This window comes from Diuraphis noxia, unplaced genomic scaffold (genome assembly GCF_037042655.1).
Source record: "Diuraphis noxia isolate RWA-SAM2 unplaced genomic scaffold, SU_Dnox_SAM2 contig0002, whole genome shotgun sequence".
NCBI lineage: Eukaryota > Metazoa > Arthropoda > Insecta > Hemiptera > Aphididae > Diuraphis > Diuraphis noxia.
Genome location: NW_028301712.1, coordinates 59939283 through 59966213, shown reverse-complemented (window position 1 = coordinate 59966213; position 26931 = coordinate 59939283). Strand labels below are relative to the sequence as shown.

The following is a 26931-nucleotide window of genomic DNA, read 5'->3' as shown; positions in this document are numbered from 1 at the left end:
ATAAATGTGCAAACTTTTTTAATAGTCTTCAAAGTTCAAATTACTTTTTGTAATTCCAAAAGTATAAACATTTTACAAACAAAAGTTTTAGTTTTATACACACAATTGTTGATATAATTTATAATTATAACTTAACTTATAATAGGTATTTGTGACTTGTCTGAAAGTTTTAAAGAAATTGACTCATACATATATTTTATTTGAAACCTCATTTTAGTATTTTACACTCAACTTTAAGTTAAGTTCTAAATATTTTAAAGAACTAGTAGAAAAATATTGTGGTTCGAAATGGACCTAATATAGGTTCTAAAATATACATTTGATAATTTGGATGAATTTATTTTATGTATATACCATTCATTACAGTTATATGAAATTAATTTTTACCATCAGAGTTTCGGAAGTTGGTTATCTACATTTTTAAGCCTTATCATAGTAAAAAATCGTCATATACTTTAATAAATTAAAAATGTTTTTAGTATTTACCTGCATTATTTTTGTTTTTTTGATAAAATACATAATCCAATTACCTATTATTTTTATTTTTTTTTATTGATCTTAAGCCCGACGACTAAGGCCATTAGCTGTTGTAGGGGTAAGGTTATTGGTACGGTAGGTTGTTTTAACGGTTGTTACGGGATAGGTAGCAAACACGTGTATGTGTGGCAAGGTTTTTAACTACTATGAACCCGGGTGGTCACCCATCCGGAAGCTAGTAGCTGTGGCCGTTACTATTATACTCCTAGTCGCATTCCGCGATTGGTAGCAGCCAACGCGCCACGCCAAGCCACTACCTAATTATGTTTAAATACTTTATTCAATATTATATAAGCCACAAGCAATTTTAATATTGTTAATTTTAGATACACATATTATCATGTAAACAGGAATAATAACAAATAAATAAATATAACAAATTCACGCAGTTGCTGAATTAAATAAAACATTAACTGACAACTTAATTTAATTTAATTATAGGTAAAATATGTGGCTGATGTAAGAGTCCATACAATTATTAATTATTATTAGAGATGGAGAATTTACGTAAAAAAAATATCGGTAAATTTACCAATAATGTGGTAAAAATGGTAAAATAGCTAAATCTTAGAGCCATTGTAATTTTTTACTATTAGAAATTAGTAAATACGATTTGTATTAGGTACTAATGTTGTATACCTACTTGTTAAATCTAGTTTTTTCTAATAAGAACAATAATTAACAAAACATTTAAAAAATGAATCTAAAATATCTATTGTTCTGTATTAGACATTAGTAATTACTAATTAGTACCTAACCTAACCTGCAATAATAATATCAAACATATTCTACGAAACCTAACTACCAATTCAGACTACTTACCTACTTTACCTAGAATAATGGTTTTATTTTATGATCATCATAACAATTAATTATTAAATGCGTATAGGTATACGAGAACGTATAGATTTTTCTGTTCAATGGCACACGGTCATTTTATAACCCTTCTTACCCCATTATCTTTAAATATTATAATCCCGCGCCAAGATTTATATCGTATCTCACCCAAGGAACACCAGGGAAAAGCGTTGGATGAAACACACGGCAACATTTTTTAGAAAAAAACTGTGCTTCGAGATGATCGTGCAGCGGGATTATCTGAAAAAATCGTGCACGACGAGTGAGGACACCGCTTCAGCCGCTTAAGTGCACATCACGCGTACCTACCACTTCCGCGAAAACACCGCCGAGACGGATGGGCGAGACGTATACGGTGTCAAACCCTATTAAGCACAACACTAACAATACGTCCAACAACAACAATAATAATAATAATATTATAATGTATTATTATTACCCGGACGTTCGGCGGGTGTCGTCGCGCCGTATCGCGTGGACGGGATCGCGAAGGTTAAAATATAATAAGGTAGTGGCGGGACTGAATGTGTTGGGGGGGGGGGGTGAGTCGTGGCGAGGGGAGAATCGGGACTCGTAGCGAGGGTTGACGACGACGATAGAGAGTAAACGATCGCGACGGTGGCGGCAGCAGTAGACGATGCAGGGTGAGGCGAGAGGAAGGATAGACGCTTATGTACATACACAGACCTAACCGAGACGACGACGTTACGACCGGGGAACAGTGAGACAGCGGACAGGCGCCGCACGCCGTATAAACACGCTACGTCGGCGGCACACACAACAGCGGCGCCCGACGTTTATAATGCACACACATCAGGCACACACGCGCAAGCGCTCGACCCGAAGCCACTGCCGCCACTGCCTGCCGTCCGACCGTCGTATAGCGGCGCGTCGTCTCCAATAGACCGACAACGACGACAGTACGACCGCCGACGTTTAAATGTGTGTAATAAATCCAAAGACCGTCCTCCTCTCTTCGTTTGGAACATAGTTTTTTTATTCTTTCTTTCCTCTATATAATATTTTCCTTTCCGCCGTCGCCACTGCCCCCGCATTAAATGCTTCTTCGTAGGTATGTTATTATACGCGTCACATATCGCAGTCGTCGCCGAAGACTACAGCTCGCCTTGCCGCCGCGTCGTTCGAAAATCGCCATCGACTAACCGTTACAACAGTGGCGCCGCTTCTCCACCTATCCGTCACGAGCTGGTTCGAATGGATATGAGGGGGGGGGGTTTGAAGTTTTATTATGTCTTTAAGCGACGGACGAGGGTTTTGTTGTTGTTATTATTATTATCTATTATCATTACTAATATATTAATAATATATTTATATGTGCATTTCATTATCTTTATATATTCTCAAAGATAATCCGGCGGACGGACGCCGTCCACTTACGAATCCTATTATAGGTAGGTAGGTACATGTCAGTTGATGATCCAATACGCTTGACAGTATCGTCCAGTATTATACTCAATGGTATTAGTATATACTATATATATATTATAACACTTTAGGAGGACGTCACACTCGTAAGTGTTGTATCCGTCTTACAAACGTACAACATAAGATTTGATTTAATCAATTCCATTTTTGTGTTGTATAACCATTATAACCATTAACCACTAATCTTTAACAGGTGAATTGACCTATTTCTAAACTTAAATAAGAACATTAAGTTCTAGTTCTCTCATTTGTTTTTTACAATACTTTTTGTTTTGAACTGTTCTGAGAATTTTTAAAACTTTAATATTTTTCATATTCATAGGCTATAAATTGCTTAAAAATTTAAATACAACCATAAGCAATCAATGAAACTATAGAGCTAATAATTAAATTGTTTAATTGTTATGATAATACTAGTGTAAATAATACTAATTCAATAATACCTTTTTTTTCAACAAGAAATATATAATCTGTACCCTTGGGCACAATAAGAATATGTGATACAATATTTTATTTTATTTTTATGACATGAAAACGTGAGGGAAGAAGCCATCCAGAGAAAACATTACCTATTTGTTTATTAATAATTTTTAATTTTTTTTTTTGTATAATTTTAATTTATTCATTTAGTAAATCCATTTTCTTAACACCATTTTCTTTTCAGTCGTCGTGTGGGTCAATAATATACCTAATAACTTATAAGTAATAGGTAACCTAAACTGTTTACTTTGTATACATTGCCACATTGATATCAACTTTTACATGAGTTTTTAACAAAAAAAAGTATTAATTTTATTAATTTATGTTTGTTAAAGTCGAAATTGTTACTATTACTATTTAGTATTTAATATTATTTTTTTTTTAAATTAAACATTTATTTTATTTATAATTTAGAAAAAGAGTCATTAATGTTTATTAAAATTGTTAATTATTACTTTACTTGTTGACTTTGTAATTACCTTTTGAATTTAATTTATATATATATATAAATTAAATATATATATATATTTATTTTTTATTTTTTTGTATTAATAATATTCAATTTTCAAGTGGGAAATGAACAATGGTTGAGTAATCAAGTATACATTTTATGTCATTTGAAATTTTCACATCTTTTAATACAGGATTTTATACCGTATAAATGCGTATAATTCGTTATAATACAAAAAAATATTATACCATATTTAAAAATAACAGTATTGTACAAAGTTTAATACAAGTATAAATACGAAATAATAAAAAAAAAACCGTATTTTAACATCACTAATAATAATAGATACAATAGGAATACACATACGATTGTTACATGTATATAGAAGCCGTGGATAGCTAGAGATAAGATCCTATAGTGATTAAAAAGAGTCTTGATTTGTGAAAGTCAAAGGAATATCAACGTAAACTTGTGTATAAAATGTATGAAATCTGGTTTATAAGATTAAAACAAACTTAATCTATAAGCTCACACAAAATAAATTATAATTTAAAGACGAACATTGTTACTAGTATCATATGTAAGCACCATTAGATGACTAATTTAATGATTTTAACTCCAAAATAGTAATGTTATTAATACAATTATAAAAAAATCGGGTAAGTGGTTGTCGCTCTGCTGTATAGTAGTTTACAAGTGGGTCGCCGTAATGAGTAGTATTAAATTTAAATTCAATGATATAATAAGAAAAATGATTCTGAACAGAGACGGTTTGTCAGTCTAGGATAATATGTTATACTATATTAATTATATTATTGTTGTTTTTTCAACAAAACATGTAGGTACCTATAAAATAAATTCCAAATTAATCAAATCAGATTCATCATGTACTCACTCAGTCATTCGAAGTATATACAATTATACAATTTATTATAAAGTATTAATGTAAGACATATTAACGAGATTAACTATTAAAAACAGAATATAAAGTTTACTCTAGAAATTTCAAGTACCCAAGTATATTCTTGAAATTGTAATTCATGGTTATTTAACATGTGATTTCGTATAAATTTGAACTTAAAATAACCATAAGAAAAACTGTGTTTGTATATTTTTTTTATTACACAATTAACTACTTACGTGGAACCTTATTTTGAATTTCCAATCATTAGCTATTAAAATTAACCATTTTATATATTTAAAAAAATTAAATAATAATTTGTAAATTTTCAATTAAATACATTTTGTCAACATTTCAATTAAATAAATTTTGTCAAAATTTCAAGTTTAAACTGTTATGTTTCGCACATGACATGAAGCTCTTTAAGGAAATAAACTCAGCTGCTGATTGTATACGAATCTTTAAAGTAGGTCTGAAAATGTCACGTCATGATGATCACTCGTTATCGTACTCTTACACTTTATGACTACTATATCTCAGGTATAAAAATTGTACGTGTTGATAATCTAATTGGTCTTTGTTTTAAACAATCTGTAACCCTTGGCCCAAGTCTTCATATTGTATTGATTTCCAATAATAGAGCATTTAAAGTTTTAGGGATCATAATGCGTCTATGTCTATCCAAAGACTTCAAGCTATCTAAATCGCTGAAATCATTAAATTGTACTTTAGTTCGTCCTATTTTAGAATACGGATCTGTAATCTAGGATCCTTAGACTGTTTCTAATTCTGATCAACTGGAACGAGTTTAACAGATATTTTCGAGATTTGCTTGTTTTGTTTTAGGCATTCCCCATTTAGCTCACAATTATACAAATATCACTAACCTAGGTACTTGACCTACTTACCCTTGCAGAACGTTGAAGACTATTTAATATAAAATTTATTCGTAGTCTAATAACCAGGGCTCGGAAGTTCTAGCAAATGCATATTTTTATTGGTTGGTCTTAGGACATTCAGAGTAAGATACAAAATTGTTTCGAACTTCTGTCATATACGAAATTTTATTTTGATAATTTTTGCATATTTATGATTTTTAGTGCTATTTTGCTAATTTTGAGTTTTAAGTGCTATTTATACAAGCATATTTTATATAAAATTAAAATAAACTAAATTGTATTGAATAATGAATATGCTAACGAAAACAAACAGTAGGAACATTTTAATTACTATTGCCGATCGCACAGGTTATTCCGTTCGTTTCCAATAATTTAGTTATTTTTTTAAATTTTTATTGGGTATCCCAATAAAAAATAACGATTTCAATTATTTTGTTGTACCAACCTAATTTAAACAATTTAATTCTTGGGGGCTTTTCCCCATTAAGCTTACATGTTTACTTATTTACAGAATACATTTTTTACACAAATATAAAGATTAGTTTTATTAACTATTTATACCACGAACCGCGCGATATTCATCGTTTTACGATACGTTGGTATTGACTTATAACACAGTTAGTAATAGTATAACATAAAAAAAATATTAGTAAATTATGATAACTACTTTGTATAACATATCGCAGTACTAATGATTATATTTAATAGTATTTATAAACAATGACTTTAGGCACTGGGTTCTACAGAAAAAAAAACTTATTGCAATATTAATATAATAAAATACCCTAAGAAATATAGGCTTATGTTATTTTTCAGGAAGAGAATGTATGAGAGAAAGATGTTTAATATGTATATATGTGTAAATATATATCGTAAATTATCGTAGGTATATAATGTTGTTGATCATTTTGTTAAAATTATATATTTTAGTAAAGGGGCATGAAAGATATTTTAAAACAACAACAATTGATCATTATTAAATACTTGAATTCATGATTAAATGGTCATTGTATATTTACAAATTGTTTATTTACAAATTAAATTTGTTTACCTCTAGTAAATTCGAGTAGCGTCAACTGTTTGAAGAGCTTTATAATTTAATCGTTCTGAATATCAAAATAAATAACAATATTTGATGATAAGAAGAGAGTTTTGATACACGATATATATTTGTATTATCATCAATTGTACTTATTTAATAGATTCCTTCAATGAATTCAAACATATATTTTTATGTCAAAGGTATGGGATTATTTATGTACAATGAGTATTTAATAATAATTTAAAAGCAATGCATTCCAAAATTTCAGCAAATCTCTAATTAGAATTTATGTTCTTAGTTAAAATATTTCAACGATTAAGAAATCAGTTATAAATTAAATTAATTCGTCTTGAACATCAATAAGTAAATATTAAATAATATAAAAATATGAAATACTTATTTCAAATTTGCGACTTCATTAAAAAATAAAAAAGTATACTGTAGAATGTACTAAATAACGTAAAATAGTTTTAATAGTATATAATATATATCTATAGTCAACCAGCAAGGCAAATACAACGACTTGGACGACGGCCAAAGATTAACTAGAACTGAGGCAAAAAAGAAAATTATATTGAGAAAAAAATAAGTTACATTCTAAACATTTAACACAAATAACTTATCCATTTACCTATGCACATTTAATGTGTATAATTATTATTATAGCGTATATAAGTTAGGTAATGTAGCTTATTTTAAAATATCAATATTTATATTTCACTTGAATTAGATGAATACAAGTTAATTAACGATTGTTAGCAACAAAAAACACTCCAGAACATTGCAAAACATATCCTACAAAATTATACTCGGCTATTTATCTGAGTATTTTTCGTATGAGCAAATTACTAATACCATCATATAATACATGTTATGTACATAGATAACTCACGTATCCCATTCGTAAATAAAGCGGATTATGATGGTGTTATATTAGTGTTGTATCGATTATTTGCTTTCCAGTAGAGATGGTGATCACAGGAAATGACACAGAATTCTCTAAAGCTGATTTTGACTTAATTGAACGAATACCTATTAATTTGATAATTTTTATCAGTTTGTCAAACGAAACTACAATTCAGTTTTATAATTTATAAAACCGAATATAAATCAATCTCGAATTAATCTTAATCACGATACTCTTCTGAAAAATATGTTTTTTTTTTGTATTGTAATATTTTTTAATCTTTGTATCGAATATTTCAAAAAAAATTAACAAGTGATTTTATAATAAAATAATTCTTTGGACTTTATTTTAATTTTGAAATTTTTTCATTAAATGAGCGGTATTATATACATTATACATATTATATACCGTATACGCTTAATAATTAGAAATCATACATAGGTAGGTACCAAAAGTATTATGTAGCTGTTGCTCTATTAAATATCCATAATGTTCGAAGAGATGAAACTTACCCACTCTAGTATTATTCAATTCGTTTAAATACAAAAATTATTATTTATTATATATTTAAACCATTTTACTTACAATTTATGTCATAACTAAACTTTGTATAATTTTTAATAACACTTATTATGTAATAAAAATTTATAAAAAATAAAAAAAGACATTTTTATTTAATTTGAGTGAAGAGCTTATTTTATCTCTTTTTTAATTGAATATACTTCTGAGTTACTGGCCTTTGCCGTAAATCATTAATACGATGAGCATTAATATTAACACAGAAATTTTGTAGGGTAGATTGTAATAATGATTAAATTCAAAGAATTGTCTTATTTTAATTTTATAGAACGTCTATAAAGCAACATGTGCCTATATTAAAATATATACATTTAAAAATAATTATCTTAAGAATTATTGATTGAATTTTGGAATCATCATTAACGTATCGTTATACATCAAAGACAATTAATTATAAACCTACAAAATGCAATAAGTATAGGTATTAATTCTAAGTCATATAATATTACTCAGAATATTACTAGTTAGTAGTTACAACTACAATCAATCATTAATTAATTTTTATTGTTACATAATTTTTGAAAAATTCATAACTGCTTAATAATTGAGTTGAATTTATGGCATATTATGTACAGTGTATACATACAGGCAAATAAACATAACACGCAGATATTAATTCAAAACAAAATTTGAAAAAAATCATGATCGTGAACTTTACCAATTTTTCTTAATTTAACTATAGTTCACGACGGGATCCACAATATAATTCATAATCTTCTACAATATAATACCTACTTCGACCAATAGAATACATTTATATAATTATAATGAATGGATAGTGTGTATTATATTAAGTATATATCAAACCACCTGCAGCTTCAGTACGTCTTATCGTATATAATAAAGTATTATAATATGTTATTACTTATTAGACACCTACAGCGCCTACTATAAGAAACAACCAACTGATCCATAGCAAAATAAAACATATCATTCCGTCATCATACTGTTATAACTGTAGGTACTAAATGTTTTAAGTTTTATAGTAATACCCAAGTTTTAACACGTATTTCATTGTCGGGAATAATGGCAAAAACAATCAAATAATTGTCAAGACGAGTTTTTACCTTGGTATTTTCAGCTCACTAATAGTCACCAAAGTGAAAACACAAAGGTTGTCATACGTCAACAACAAAATACTATTCGAGAGTACATAAAAAAGATGTTCATTCATTTCCATTCAAATCATCCGATTGTTATATTTTCCTTTCTCAAATTTCATGAGAGATGATAACGACTCAATATACTATACATAATAAGGATAGAAAAAACACAATAGCGGATGGTTCTAGAATACATTCAAAAAGTGGTCGAGCAAAATACTCTAGGGAAAAATAAAACAGTGTCTACCATGCGAAATACAATTCATGTAGCATAGAATATTTCTTCTTCTTTTACTTTCAGAAGTAAGGCTTTCAATTTTTTAAAATAAAACTATTTGTCATGATACTTTTTTCAAATATGTTATTTTATTATCGACTACATGATTACAATGGAAACATTTTATCTTTTTGCAGTTTTTTTTCAAAAAATATTATATCCTTACTCCTTTTCTAAAAAATAAAATCAATATTCAATAACAACGCACAAGAAAAAATGAGTGCAATATTGATAGTGTAGGTACACAGATGGTTCTACCAAATAAACGCATGCTTCATATATTATTTATAGGAGACAATCGGATAGAATTGTGTTAAAAATGGGTTAAAAATTTACTTAAACGCAAGATGCAAGTAAAAATTTTATTAAAAATTAGGAAATATCAAATAATCATTAATTTTCGCATTCAAAAATACTATATTAACCGTAGAATATTTATATAATCTTTTATGAAACAAATTTAAAAATATATTGAAGAAGATTTTGTAGATCCTAAGATTATATATAAATATATCTATTGCCTATCTACCTATAGACTATTAGTAATGACAATCGACGCTACATCAACTATACTTCTTCTATGAGAAATATAGAAATCCACTAATATTACATATTTTTACAAAAGACAATCTTAGAACTAAAACTATTATGAAATAATTAAGTACTAAATCTAAAAAGAATAAGGCTAAATGATTACACGCGAATTTTGTTTTACTACAAGACAGTGTCTTGGCAAAAAATTGCATATCAAAAGAAGAATAGGATTTTGATGAACTAATAAACATTGCTAATGAATCAGTACTACCAAATTTAAGAAAAATGTTAAAAGTAGCATTAATATTACCGGTTACTACACCTACTTGTGAGCGTTCCTTTTCTGCTATGAAGAGATAAAAACCAGGCTGAGATCAAGAATGGAACAAAATTGTTTTGATAATTTGGCAATACTAAACATTGAAAAAGATTTACTGAACAACTTAAACCAAGAAAAAATTCTTGATGAGTTTGCTAAAATCCAAGAAAATTAAAATTGTAATATTATGTAATGTTATTTGTATGACTATATTTTAAATCTTATGACAAAATATTACTATTGAATATATATATATATATATATATATATATATATATATTTTATTAATATTGTATTAAAAATCCAAAAATATGTTTATAATATAATAACCTATATAAAACAAATATAGGTTATAACTAAAAGAAAGAATTTTGTTTGTAATTTTCATAGGGATTTAGCCCCCCTGTTTTACAACCCTAAATCCACCCCTGCAATAGTCACAAACATTTGAATATCGAAATATAAAATACCTACTACAAAAACTTTATAAAAGAAAGTACCCGAAACGTCTTTTTATACTTAATGGTTATTAATATTATACACAAGAAAAGAATTGATATTATGTATTATTATCTATTACTATAATGTCTAATCTCGTGTCTAATATATTAATGATTTATTAGATTTAATAATATTTCAGAGAGACAAGACTAGGGACGAGGTCTTTCAATAGTACATGTTTTATTATTTATATATTAAATACGTTACCATATATACACAATATATATTATATATATTTTTATATTTACAATAAATTATTTAGAGAAAAAATGTTTACCAGTAGTAATATAACTTAAATTTATCGAAATAATCTCCGTAACGTAGCGTAAGATCATTCTACAGTACTCGTACAACTAAAAGATAAATACAAACAAATTACTTTTCCAAGATAACTAGGAGGATAAAAATAACTTGGTTTGGCACCTGTATGGCTGTATTCCTTTTCTAAACTCTGTTAATCGTATAATTTTAAAAATAGATAATACATTTATTTAATTACTAATCAGCCAGACATAGTGTATTTTTTGTTATTTTATTTTAAAATACGCAAATCAATATTATATAGAAGTTACAATTAACTTAAAACTTATTTAACTTTAACATTTTCTTTGAGTTTCAAGTTTATTAGTAAGTGATTACGAATATTACCGGAAATATTACTTAATTTCAAAATATCGAAGAATAAAATCAATTTTTTTTAAATATTTTATCTTTTAATTAGCATTTGCTTATTCAGTTTAGAAGAAAAAATGAGAGGTTTAGAAATAAAACGTAGATTTACTACAGTATAATATACCATTAATCTGGTAAAAGTAAAACGAAGGATATAAATGAGTCCAATTCCACTGTTTTTGAAAGTTAGCCAAGAAACTATATCCTCCTCATCTTTTCTTTATATCGAATTGGTTCGATTTTCTAATTTTTCCACTAAGACTATTTAGATATTTTATACTATACCTAACGTTTAACCTCTTACTTTTATACATAGTCAGAATATAAGACCATTACTTCCATCCCAATAAAAAACTGTCCAAACTTGCGTTCCATTCGTTTCATCAGTAATAAGCTTACTCAAATTAATTTCTTTGTTAATATATGTATAGGTATAAAAGATACATATGTCAATGTATTGAAATAATTTATGGAAAAAAAAATCAAAAACAGTCCAATAGTCATATAGCACGATCTGAATAAATTTATGATCTAGGAAATTTATCAACAAACCATAATGCCTGAAGCTTAACATAATTTAATTTTTACAATACATAATAAGTGTTTTATTATTTGTTTTGCTAGTCAAAACAACAAGTAAAAATAAGGATTTATGTCACGTCATATAATCCATATGGAGAAAAATGTTCGTGTTTGGCATGCTGACAATAGTAATAGTAATAAAATATATACCGTGTCAGAAAAAGACCATGAAAACCATTCAGTCATAAACAACACCCCACACCAACCTTCGTTTCAATCACGGTCAATGTTATCACATTAATGAAGTATTGAAGTACATAGATAAATAATTGTTTTTTTTTTTTTGAAAAAATATTTAAAATACTTTAAGCTTATTAGATATAGATACAAATTTATTCAAAGCTTGATTGGAACCTCAACAATTTTTTTAAATATTTAAACGTACCTTTATTTTATCCTTATTTTTTTCAACTAGGGTCCATAGAACGATACTTTACTTAGGGTTCTTCATAACAATTAATTGTAATCATTGATATTTAATACATATACCTACCTACTAATAATGTAAGAACGTGATAACTGATAATCATAAGTTTATTATTTGAGTAAAAGGGAAAAAATAAGAAAATCCGGTATTATAGATACTAGATAATAGATAGATTTAAATACTGCATAAATTACAAGCAATAAAAGCCGATTTATCCTTAAAAAAAATTAAAAATAATATAATTTATGAATTTATCGAATGAAGATTAATAAAAATTGTAAGGTAAATTATTAAATTGTCAGCTATTTTGTTCATTCTGTTGAAAGGTTAGGAATCTTCTACGGCACCAGCTTAGCCCCCTTTACACGTTTCTTGTTATTATTAGAACTTGAGACTAATTTTTTATATTTAAGGTAAAAATATTCATAGTAAATGTATATCGCATATTTTATACATTATAACATTAACAACTAACATAATTAAACTATTTAAGATCATGCTTTGTGGGATGCTTTGTTATTGATTCATTTAAAACAAATACCAGTACGTATTACCTCAATTATCTGCAACGAATAACACCTATGCACACGTCTATTGATGACAATTTTGATGTAAGTTTAATAATTTATGAACTGCTTGTTTTTTGATAATAATATGTTTTTTAGAGACACTTATAATAAAGAGGGTGCGGAGAAAAAACCTACAGTGGTATAATATAAGGTATATTTTGTGATATCGAAGTACCTTCAGTCTACTATTTCTTTTTCAGGTCAAGAACTGATCTTATTTGTTGTACCTGATATATTATGCCAAAATGCCATAGATATACACTATATATTATAAAATATTATATAACCTAATCGAAATAGGTATATAATATTTATTGGTGGTATAAGATTAATTTTAATTATTTAAATCAACAATCTGATGATAATTCAGAATATATTATTTATATATAAGTGCAATCGTCACTGTTTAAAATTTAAACAGGTATAGAATTTTATCAAAAATACATAAACATGATTTTTTTTAAATAAAATTAAGTTCATTTTTATCGAAATTCCTATTTATATTTTCACAAAAAATAGTAATTTTGATTAATTTTTATCAGGTAAGAGATACTTATCGCCGATACATATTTTATTATTACCTAAACGTACACTAGAAGATTTTTAAGACATTTTGATTAATTCATACCATGAGGATCTTATTCTCACATCGTATTCACGTAAGATATGTCGGTTGGCTTATAAGTTAATAACAATAATAAACCCACCTATATGATGTCATATTTTATACAACATGTGTAATGTTTTTTAGACAAAGTAGGTAAGGTAACATAATAGTAAGTAACTTAAACATCTTTAAAAATAGAGACAAACACCGATTCCGTTAGAATCGTATATTTTGTTTACTATGGTGATAGATTCAAATTTAACATGTCTAATACAGTCACTGTAGCACACTCAAAACCTACTGTACGACAGAACGACTTTTTAAACTTATGTTTAGTCGATTTAACTTTTAACTGCAAAAGAAACATTAAATCTAATTGTGGGAAGTAGCATCGTTATTTGGTGTAAAACACGAGGGTGTCTCAACGTTTCCACAAAAAGCTGAAAAAGATACTTTTATTTACGCTCAATCAGAACATTCCATTTTCTGAGACGTAGGACAATAATAACAAGGAAATAGCTGGAAGGCCTTTATCATTTCAGTTGACGCTGACAAATCTCCGGTTTACCCAATTTCCTTTTCGTCTCCTCTCCGATAAACCTAACTGTTTTCTTTTGAATTAGGACAATAATGACTATTGTTTCTGCTACCTACCATTATTTTTTTTTAAAGCCGACAAAAAACCCGAAGTTAATAAATGCCCGCATGTCAATATCATACGGTGATCGATTATTCGGTTAAACATTATTCGTGGCAGAAAATTTTTCAAAACAAATGATCAATAAAAAAGCTTTAATAGTTCCGGTATTCTTCACAGAGTTTTATAATTAACATTAACAGCTACTAAATATGACAAATTAGTTTTTATACTTTATACGATTTGTATTGTACCAATAAAATAGGTAAATTAAAAGAGGTACACGGGTACCTCTGTAGAGTATCGTATTTCATTTGCCACTTGTACAGTATAAATTATAGGATACATAATATATAAATATATAGAGAAGGAAAGACACTTGCATTTAGTATTCTCAAGGTGAATAGGTGAGTGGTAACAAGACTGGTATTTCCAAAAATTTCCAAAAATAATGTCAAAATAATTAACCAAAAAATTACACAATTTCTAAATTATAGGTAAATAATTTGTTTTGATAGAGGTAAATTGTACCTATCTCAATGTATAAATAACACAATATTATAATGCAAATAATTGTGTACTTAAAATTACTATTATGCAAAAAATGCATTAGATAGGTTATACATAACAGATTATTTAGTAAATATAACTCTAAACTCTCTTACAATTTAAAACAAATATTAAAAAATAAAAAGAGACATTTTTTTAAATTGTAGCTATTAATTAAATATAAATTATAAATAAGTGTAACAAACTCAACAAATAGATACTACAAATAAATTAAACGCAAAACAAAGTACGAATGTTATTTTTCTTTTCATAGATATTCATTAGTACATTACCAAGATTAAAATATTAGGCTGAAAAGCTTAGAATATTTTCAGAAATCTTTGGTTATATTTTATATAATTCATACGGAATATGTCGAGGAATATGTGGTTTAAGTCTAAAACACTACCTACCGATTACAAATATGTATGGCCAAAGTAAGAGTCGAGGTAAGAGTTCAATGAGATTCTTTCTTAGGTAAAACTTTGTTTTTTAAACAGATTTAAAACGAAATAATATTTAATTGTATTTAACTTTAGGATAATTAATATGAAATCAAACCATTTTAGTATGTTAAAATAAAATAAAATAAGATTAATTAGTAAGAAAATAATAGTTGAATTTTACCTTAAGGGGTGTTTATTACATACATTTTTTCTCGAATTATTTTAAGTATACCTATTCGACTTGTTTTTTTACGCCCATTTAATCATGAATACTGATGAAAAAATATTATAATATTCAACGGTTAATTTTTTTATATAATACTTCATACTAAAAAATAATATAAGGTAAGTCCCGGACATAGTCAGACAGAATAGAGCATATTATGCTGTTAGAATTTACGAGTAAAAAACAGTAAAACAAGTAATTTATTGACTAATAAATAGTAGCAGTATCTATGTTCTTGGTTATGTGCGTTGTAATTATTTATTTTTAATTATGATAATCCTCTTTGAAATGTTTTGTTTATTTTAATACGTAGTAACGTAGTTAAAGCACTTATATATAGCTATCATGCTGTACCTTATATTATATCTCTGCTAATTTTTACCTATTGACTGGTATGTAACGCTTGAGAAATTCTATCGATATATTTTATTTACTCTTCATTTTTAATCAACGAATTCACATTTCAAACGAGCTTGTATACATTTTTATACCTAATCAATATTGTCAAAGTACAAAAATGTCTCCAACTTAGTTAAAATAAAAATAAAAAATTTAAAGACGTTCGACATAAATAATTTTAGTTTTCAATTCATTATGTGGGAAATGGATTTACCTGTGGATATTTAGTATTTACGTAGCGAAAATGTTTTTTTCCAATGTCTGTTAATGAATAATATCAACCCTTTTCTGTCTCTATCTTGTCTTTCACTCAACACATTAAACCATAATGACAAAAAAAGGGTATGCCACAAATATTATGCGTTGGCACGGAGGACCTACTATGGCTGCCAAAAGGACTACGACCGGTGTCTTTGTCGTCCTTTTATAGCTTTATTTGAACTAATAAAGCATAGCCCAGGGCGGCGATGACCTGTTCCGTTCTATGCGTGCACACTGACACACACAAACACGGTACCTATTAAACGACGCGCATACAATGCATGTTTGTGAGGTCTCTAGAAAACCTGTTACTAACGAAAAACCAGTCCCTAGTGTCTTCACTCTTTCTCACTCCCACTATATTAATTATACTTCGGTACGGATAGCTTATGTTCAAGCACTGCTTTTCACCCCGATTCAAGGTTAAACTATAAATGTAACACTTATTTTAATAATTATTATTATTTTTGACATTTTAGTGATATGTTGTGGTTATTAAATTCTGAAATAAAACATAAACATAATTATACGAATACTGAAACCGTTGATATACGATTATTATGCTGAATGCTCATATTTGGCCCAATCATACATAATAATAATAAAAATATACTAATATCGAGATAGTAGTGATAGATAATACTCCTATTTAGTAATAAGTATGTAATTAGAAATTATTGAAGTATGATACTATAAATTATATTTAAATTGTATCTAAATACCAACTAATAACTTTCATGAAACTTATTTAAATGTCCGTAATATTATACATATTACATTATTACGTGACACTATTAGAATAATTATAAAACATTATGTCTTCCAAAATTTACATTAAAGAATAAACCTATAATTGATGATGGATGACATATTGGTTTATCGGTAAAATATTACCGTGATATTGTTTAAAAAAATGCACAAAATAAAACAACCTATTTACGATGATTTGTACCCACCGACCACCGTCATTGAATAATGCATGATAATTCCGTTAGGAGGATATGGGTGTGTTGAGTCGTTGAAAGTCAGTTTCGGTCAGTTTAATAGGACATAAATATTTATTTTTTCCAAATCCATCCCACTATTGAAAACAATACCATTACAATTTACGACATTACATCGCAATCAATACATTACACCCGCAAAATTTGTTTTTGAACGAGGTATTTTAATAAACAAATATAATACACCATATAAGTATATAACTACTACTGAATTTAGCATATAATTAGATATACGTGATAAATTTATCTGCAATTTTCTAATTAGTAAATCACGTCATGTTAACTCATAATAACGTAAACAGTTTACGACTTGTAGCAAATACAACAAAACCGGTTTTTGTTGATACCTACACATAATGTTATATTGTAAGTTTAGTGAGTGTAAAGACTATAGGTTATGCGTGTATTTTAAAATATATATTTTCTCATAAATAGCGTACTTAATAATTAGAAGGCGGTCATTTTTTTGTAAAAAAAATGAAGGTTTGCATAACATACAAATACAGTTTTAAATATCGATTGTTCATGATGTTAATCAGACAAAAGTACAAGTCACACACTGAGTCAACAGAAATAGGGAGAAAAGTTTTCGTAATGACAGTAGGTATCTATTGCATTCTGTCTGTACCTATACGGAGGATAAGAGAATTATGTATTAAAAGTAGATTATTGATTTATCGCCATATATCGATGAAAACAATAAAGGGCAATGGTTAAAAAGGATTTTGTATTCGGGCCAAGGTCGAGCATATAGTAGCACGGTATCGTCCTCAGTACCTAACACAGACATCGAGGAAACTTTGTTATTTTCTTCTAAGAATAAAAAATCCAAAACCAAACACCTCCTTACTTAATCCCCGCCAGGCGGTGTGGCTTTCCAAATAGTGACCAGGGATTATCGTTATAAATACGGATGTGTCTGTACCGCATTATGATAAACAATATTACAATATATATATATAGCAAAGTAATACATGCACACACACGGGTATAGGCGTATTACAATGATAATAGCGCACCGCCTAACAAAGAAAAGATGCAGCTCACACGGGACAACACCTGGACCCGCCGCCGCTGCCACCACCGCTCGACCACCGTGTGATCTGCCGCGTGCAACATAACACTATTATATTATACCTTCCACTCGGTGGAGTCGCCGTATAGTCTACACGTGCACAATGGCCCGAGTTCGCCGAAAATGCGTAAAAATACGAGTCATAAAAACTCCCATTATCATAAAGGAGGTGCATTATACAATGCACGATACTTTTGATGTACACCAAAAGGCATGCCTATAAATAATATATACCACGGTCACGGTGTATCCCGATGATAAATATTATAAATAGTAATATAACTATATAAGTACAACACCTCGCGGTTAACGGTCTGCTCTACGAAAATGTTCACTGTTCAGTAGCGGTATGTGAACGACAGCAACTACGAAAATATGTAATAATCAACAATAATCAAGGTACGTACCTCTTCAAATTCAAAATCTTCGTCTGCTTTCCACTTTTTTTTTGCATCAGCTGCGCAGGCAACGAGCAGCAGCAACACGGCTGTGCCGGTTGTCAGCCACCACTTGTTCATCGTCGTCGTCGGCGGTCAACGACAGCAATGATTATTCGATCGCCGGTTTCGTGGACGGGCGCGTGTTATTTACCGCGAATCACGGACAGAAAAACAAAATAAAATAAAAAACCAAAGACCGAGTAAGAAATCGGATAGGTATCGCCAGTAAAACAGAGCGCTTATTATTTTTTGATTTATTTACTCTTTCCCCCCTCACATATACACGCGTCCGGCGGCGAAAACGACGGACAAAGAATCATAAAAACGAAATCCAAATTGTTAAGAAATATTTTTTTTTTTAAACGTGATTGTCCGAACTTTTACACTCAGCGACAGGGCAACTAGTGTGGCACACTGCGATGCGTGTGGAGCGGGGCGATCGACTGCAGCGGCGGCGGCGACGAACGCGCGAGGTCGAGGAAAATACGAAATAATATTATCGTGCGCGGACGAACGCTACGATCGTCGGTACACGGTCCCCCGGCCACCGCCCGCCTACCAGCCAGTCAACGTCCCTCGACGAGCAAACCGGGGACCGCAGTGCATACTCCTCGACCGTAACGAAATTACCGTAGGATCGTAGTCTTGGCGTGGTTGTTCGCCGCATGTTTATTGATTCTATAAAAATATGTCGTGAGCGGTGATAAGGCAGTACGCGCCTGGAACCTGGAAGTAGTCTCCGTCTCTCCGATTACAGAGCGATACAGACGGCAGGCTAAGGCTACGGTAAATATTAGGTGTCTAGTATCTACCGGTTACCATCTAACCATTTTATTGGCATTAGGGTGTAGCCAGTAAGTTGTAACTTGTAGGTATGTGTCATACAGTTAGTAATTATATTTTTGGTTATTGTTTTTGATGTATAAGAAACGATAATAGTTCAAAAATTATTATTTTAAAGTTCAAAACTCATACAACTTTGAATATGTAATAGGTAAAAGTTTCTATACCAGAATTGTAAAAGTTTTACAGTAAAACTGGTTAAATGTAATTCCACAAATATTTGTTAAGAGCATTTAAAGTTTAAATTTCAAAGAACTTGGGTATTCGCGCGTAAAATAACGATTATACTTATTGTAATTCAGAGAATATAGTATAAGATAGCCAAGTAGGTAATTGTAAAAATTTGAAAAAAACAGACTCTAATTAGAATTAATATTTTATGTATCCAATGAAATTTTAAAAATATTTAAGCTAAATTCAAGCAATATTTATACCACAAAAAACTTGAATTATGTCTAAAAAAATTTTGTAATGCATTGTAATATTGTATGTAAAAAATAATATAAATTTGAAATTATTAGTTACTATATTATACTATTATTACTCTTAATATTTTTAAAATTACAACAAAATCCTATTATTATTATTATTTTTAAATATGTAATAATATGTAATCACATAGAATATTTTAATATTAATATATTAATATATAGTCTAATTTAAGAACATTTCTCCTCTTATAATATCCTCTTATCTTACACAAGATTCTACTTAGTGACCAACTTATTGTGTATTATTTATGAAAACTATATTGTTGTTTATTTGCAATTAATGTATTATTAATATTTATTATTATTATTACTAATAATACCTAACTCCAATAACACCTAACATACTTGGACGCTACCTTGAATAATTTTGCTCTGATACTTTTAAAATAGTTAATTTCCATTTTACACTGCAGGTAGGATCACGCCTTGAATATGATTCAGTTATTTGATTTGATAATTAAATTACTCAAATTCATCGTTTAGGGTCAATTCAAAATAACATAACTGCTTAAGATATTTATCCTTTACTTCCCATTGGCATTGAATAATGCCATGTCGAAAGAAAACCTCATCCCGGTTTTGGTGAACTTACTGAACTTTCGAGTTTTTTCAGTATTGATAGTACATATTTTAAAAAATAATAATATATAAAAATAGTATTATATAAGAAAAAATATATAGTGTAACAGACACAGAGACCTGACAAATGAAAAATTTATAGATGATAAATAATTAAATATTTTCTTATGTTATTATGAAAAAAGTTATTTATAGATACGAATCAAATTAACTCACTCCGAAAAAATATTGATTTTTTAAAAAAACGTATAAAATACATAAACTACTTGACTTAAAAAAATATTGATATCGAAGGTACTTTATATAATATAGCGTCTATGAATTATATTTATATATAAGACAAATTTTAAATATTGATCAGAACAAAGTTATTTCATTTATTTAGTCATCCTATCCTGTTACCAAATAACAATACATGGCTCACAAATTAAGTCAGTAGCGTATTTAGGGAGGGGGTTTAACCCCCCTCCTAATGTATGGTTAGTACGGTCGTAACTAATTAGAATTTAAGAGGGAGTGTTGAAATATAAATTTTTTGTAACCTCTCGAAATTAATTTCTATATACACCACTGGAGTTATAACGCATTGTTATTATATATATTATATTATATAACAATATATATATTCACTCATTTCACTCTATAGTATTCTTGAATCTTATATAATTGGTAAAGATTACTTACCTAATAGCAGTCGATCACCTTTAAAGGCTTTATCGAAAGATGGTGAGGCTGCAGAAGTAAGAACAATCGAACATACAGTCGAAGAGTGTATATGGACTATGGATTTTGGAACTCAAAAAAAGTTTGATAGTTGATATTTTTTATTATTCTATGTACAAAGAAGAGTAATATATAGAGAATATATACGTTACTTCCAGTACTCAGTAGGAGTGTGAAGTTGCCCTCGTCTAACGAGTGGGTGGTGTATATATTTATTTAAATAATGCCGGTCATCGGCTATAGGCCCTTAGCCTATATAACCATTAATACAATTACTTGGATTTCTTGACAAGTGCTGTGAGCACTGAAAGCCACTAAAACCTTATTACTCCAATTCCGTCTGAGATTTAAAAGGAAAGAAGAACTCGGTTATGTTTTATTTTATATAAATAGTAAAAACAAGACCTAATATTATATCAATAATAGTAATATGTCAAACACGTGTTAGATACTCATTTCATGAATATCAATGATTAAACCTAGAGCTCTTTGACTAAATAATTGATAAATAATCATAATTAATATTTGTATCAAGAACATTTTTAATTTTTCACGTTTTTATAAAAGTTTTCACTAATATTGGTATATTTCAAACACTAATCATAATATTTGTTAATATTCATCAATAGTAGGTACAGTTTACGGATGAATTATATTTATACTATAATTAATGTACCTAATCTCTAAAATATTTATTATAGCGCATTTTTTCTCTTAGTTTTAAGAACTATATAGGTACATTAATTATTAATTCATTACATTATGATATTAAAGGTATGAGAAATGAGACTGCGACGCCGTGTGTTAAAAAGTTAAAATAGTTTAACCCATCAAATTTAAGTGCTGGTTATTATTTAATATTTGGTAAAGATCTTACAGACATGGAGTGAAAATTTTGAAATTTTTAGAAGTAAGGTTTAGTGTGCCATTGCTAGTCGTGTATTTCTGTGCAATTCTTAAAAGTTATAAGAAAATAATTGAAAAACCCACCTTAAAGAGTAAAGGCGTGCCAGGCGTGACGTGGGTATTAATCAAATTACGACCGCATTGGCATTATCATTAACTATTTTAATTTATAAGCGAGACATATTAGTATATCACAAATAGCATTTAATATTTTAATTCAAAACATCACTATCTATTCTTTTTTAGTTTTATGTGTAAGTAATTTTGAATAACGTCATCATAAAAACTATATTTTTTTTTTGAATTTGGGTCAATATTTTTTACAGATGTGAAACGACAAATGACAACAAACAATAAAGTCAACAAATTATATTGTTATACTAATAATAAATAATAAATAATAATATTTATTGTATCATTTGTATCGTCGACGTTGGTCGCTACTCGTGTAATTGCGTAAGCAAATTTAGCTAAATTTGACATACCTACCTATGCAACCATAACTTAAGTCTAGGTATGCAACCAACAATAAACGAATAAACTCAAACTGATGTCAAAGAATAGTCACATGTTTAATATAATATACCATCTTAATCTTATCCAATGATTCCAATGCAGTATGCATAAAAACACAAGGCAATGCACGTACTAGTATATGAAAACACGGATTGTATTGAGTATTATAATTCTATTAGCAGAATCAAATATACTTATAAGTGTTATATTTTAATACGCGAACCTCTCCGGCCACCATGGCACTATAATACTGAAACGTTTGAAACAACGGTCCCACGTAATCAATTTCAAAAAAGTGAGTTATACAGTGCATTTGTCGCGATTTGCCGATACCACAATATAGGTCACGGATGAAATTAATGATAAATAAATAATCGGCGAATGGCGTGGCATCGTGGCAACACCAGCAAAAAGATAACGAAAATCACTACAAGACTTCAAATATTTAATAAATAAAAATAGTTATTAAACTCTAACTCTTTTATAGTGTATATATTATTGTACAATGCACAAATGTCATAACATAGTTAAAAATTATTATGACCTTTTTAAATTATATATATATCAATAAAAGCCTACTATAAGGCTCTAGATAATACTTTAAATTTTATGATGGGTTAATTCACTCAAATATCAAAACTAACAGCATAAAACAAAATTGAAACTGGTGAACGAAAATTTGCAATACCATAAGTGTACCTATAAGACGAGACATCACATGCGCGTGCGACGTCCGTTTAAATTTTAATTGATCAATTTTCTTTTTTTCTTTGATTTAATGTGTACGCAATGTAGTGCAGTACATTATAACATGTAAATTGTAAAAGTATAATAATTTAGAATATAGCAATTATATTACTATGCTATCTAAGATAAACATTACCATACATTCATTGAGTGTATTATTTTTATTTAGATATTTTTATACAGCTTCAGAATTGTGTACAGTAGACTTTTAGATTAGACTGATTAGACTAATCTTGAAACTTGGAATTCCCCTGTTTAAAACTATTAGTGAATTTAAGGACTAAGAGACTTGGTGTATAGTGATAGTGTTATTCTTTATGGTGTTGATATCCGGATAGTCGAGGTTAATCAATAATATTATACCGAATCAACTTGATAATTTCCAAGCCACACCGTCATAGTCCATAGAAGACACAGTATAAAATATTAATTGATATCTAAATACGTAAATACGTACATCCTGATGGATAATTTGACTTCCCTTCCCCGCTGTTTTGTAGTAAGGCATCTTCATACGACACATTCTTTGATACGTACTGGTTCTTCCTATTTTTTTTTTTTAAGTTTACTACTAATTAGTACTGAAAACTATTATATTATTTAATATGAAATCATTGCTGTTTATTCCTAGTGTCTAATTTTGTCTAAATATAGAATACATTTTCAAATATTTTCATGAATAATTTAATACATTATAAGACCATATTTTTGATCATAGACTTGAAAAAATAAAAATTGTTATTCGAATATTAAAAGTTAATAAAAAGTTATGTAATTAAATAAATACAATAGCTAAAAGACTTTTTAATAAAATAATTGAATAATTAATGAAAATATTTGAATTTCTATCTTTAGTAAAAAAAAAATGATTTCATATTAAATAAGTACTTTTAAAAATATGTACCTATATATAGGGGAAAATATCTGCATCAAAGAATAGGAAGACGTCCTACTACACTGAAAATAGCCAGGGGGTAAATGTCCATTTACCAATTTTAATAGTAACAAATAATTACTTACTCAAAAATATATACCTAGGTAAGAAGTATCCATAGCATTCAATAAAATAAATCTATTTTATTCACGTTAATATAGTTAATTCATACAGAAATAAGTATAATTACGCTACAATATTAAATGTCTATTGTCTATGGCTGAAAATAGTTATATCAGTTACCTATCACTTTATAGTTTATACCTATATAAATACCTTATACCTATATATTATCATTTATTAGACAGCCGAGGTAGTTTAATATCAGTATAAAAGTATAAAAATATATTATTATACATTTATACTATTGTCTATTATAGTAGGTATATCATAAGGTAATATGATTTTTACGTTTTAATTTTTCAACATTGAATCATTCGTATTTTTTATATTTTTACATAGCCAATCAAGGGGGAGGGGAGCTGAACCCTCCTTAGCACTCCTGGTAACTCTACTGTAATTCTCAAACAATAGTAAACGCTTCATTTGAGTATACATTACATACATGATACCTATGTATATAGGTAGGAAATTTTCGGAATCACCACACTCACTAGAATAAAAAAAAAAAACATAAGATCCAATACAATAAATACTAGGTATTAAATAGGAATTATCTTGGACCATAACGTCATAATAACAAAGTATAGCCAGTATAGGTATAGTATCGTCAACCTTAATTTTATTATTATACTATTTTTTAATCAAAAGTATAATACGCAGCGCGATCTAGCAACAATTCTATCTAAATATTTTTGGATATCTATTATTAGTTATTACTGCCTTAGGGCCAATAAGTTGTACCGTCTACGGTTAAACTTCGATTACGCTTAATCAGCTGATAACAGATATTAATTAACCATGCAAATTTGGCCAATTAAACTCCGGTTAACTTTAATCAGAGACGGTACAACTGGCTCTTAGTACCACAGAATGGGAGAAACCATGACAAAATATGGTTATATACTATGTAATGTACTTTGCTATAATTTGCCATGGGTGAAACCTAGTACAATCATAATTCATAAGCTAAAATAACCAAGTTCATTGTAGAACATGTTTTGGATATTGAATTTTCTAAAAACCATGCCTTGTACTTTGTACATTATAAATATAATGTAATTTCTTATAATATGCTATATATATATATATATATATATTAGTTGAGAACTTCATTGAAATAAAAGTTAATACAGTAAAATTAGTTTTTCAATAACTTGTGCTACTGCCTACTTGTTACATTAATCAAAATATTAATATAAGTTATAGAAACATGGTTCATAAACAACAATGCCTGAATTCATTAGCAAGAATTGCATTTAATCATTTTATAATAAAGGTAATAATAATAATAATAATAGATACACACTACACACATACATTAATTTTTATAATTCATAAATAATAGTAAAATACTTTACTTCTGTGTTTACAATATTTAAGACATTTTCTTTAAAGAAGTATAGCGCTACAGCACCAGTGAACTTTTTTATAATTCACGACATATGAGAAGTATGGTTAGACACATAATATAACAATTAGTTGTGTTGATCAATATTGCAAACATACTTATCATTTAGGTGAACAGATATTAAATATAAGAATACAGAAATATATCTTTTAAAATTACAAAAACAATAAAACCATCTTTTTTTAGATATAATATCAGAATTTTACAAATTATAAATATTTTTTAGTATTTAATTAGTGTCCATCAATAATATAAAGTCAAATATTTTTCAGATAAATATTTCCAAACAGAAAATCATGAAAGACTGGGTAAAAACTAACAAAATTTAATATTTTTATAAATATTTCATAGAGACTGGCATTAAAAATAAAACCATATACCTATACACAAATAATATACACATATTGACCTATATTATATCTAATTATTGATCATTGTCACCTCTATGCGCTAGCTGTGATCCATATAAAAAAAAGCAAACATAACTTTAAATTTAAATAATCAAATTTGATACATACAAATTGTTTAACATAATAATATGGCAAAAACAATGTTATTCTACAAATGCATAATAATACATTTACTGATATTTAAAACAGATAAATGGTGATTACATTTTAAATGTTGTCTTTTTCTTTATAATTTTTTCTAGGTACAACCATAGATATATTTGGAAGCTTATGTTGGGACAATGAGACATACAGTTGAAATAGAGTAGGTACTTTCATGTATAATACAGGGGGTATGACCACCTAACATATTATGAGCTGAATCAAAGAATTTATAATTTGGCTTTACTTTTTTTATATCTATTTTTTTGATCTTATGTCATTTTTGTGTATGACTTAATAATAAGTTTATTATTATAATATTTAAATACAACATAATTACCTTGGATTAATTTTAATAAATGTAATTATTTCTTAGAACTAT

At 28.1% G+C, this 26931-nt stretch overlaps 1 protein-coding gene across 1 annotated transcript in view; it reads right to left on the bottom strand.

Moving 5' to 3' along the window:
• The window catches only part of Cow (Proteoglycan Cow), a 37477-nt gene extending 18294 nt beyond the window's left edge, over nucleotides 1-19183 (bottom strand). The window contains exon 1 of the mRNA XM_015509456.2: nucleotides 18696-19183. Coding sequence (XP_015364942.1) covers nucleotides 18696-18806 — 111 coding nt within the window. The 5' untranslated portion in view covers nucleotides 18807-19183. The remainder of the gene's footprint in view (nucleotides 1-18695) is intronic.
• Between the last annotated feature and the right edge of the window lie 7748 nt (nucleotides 19184-26931).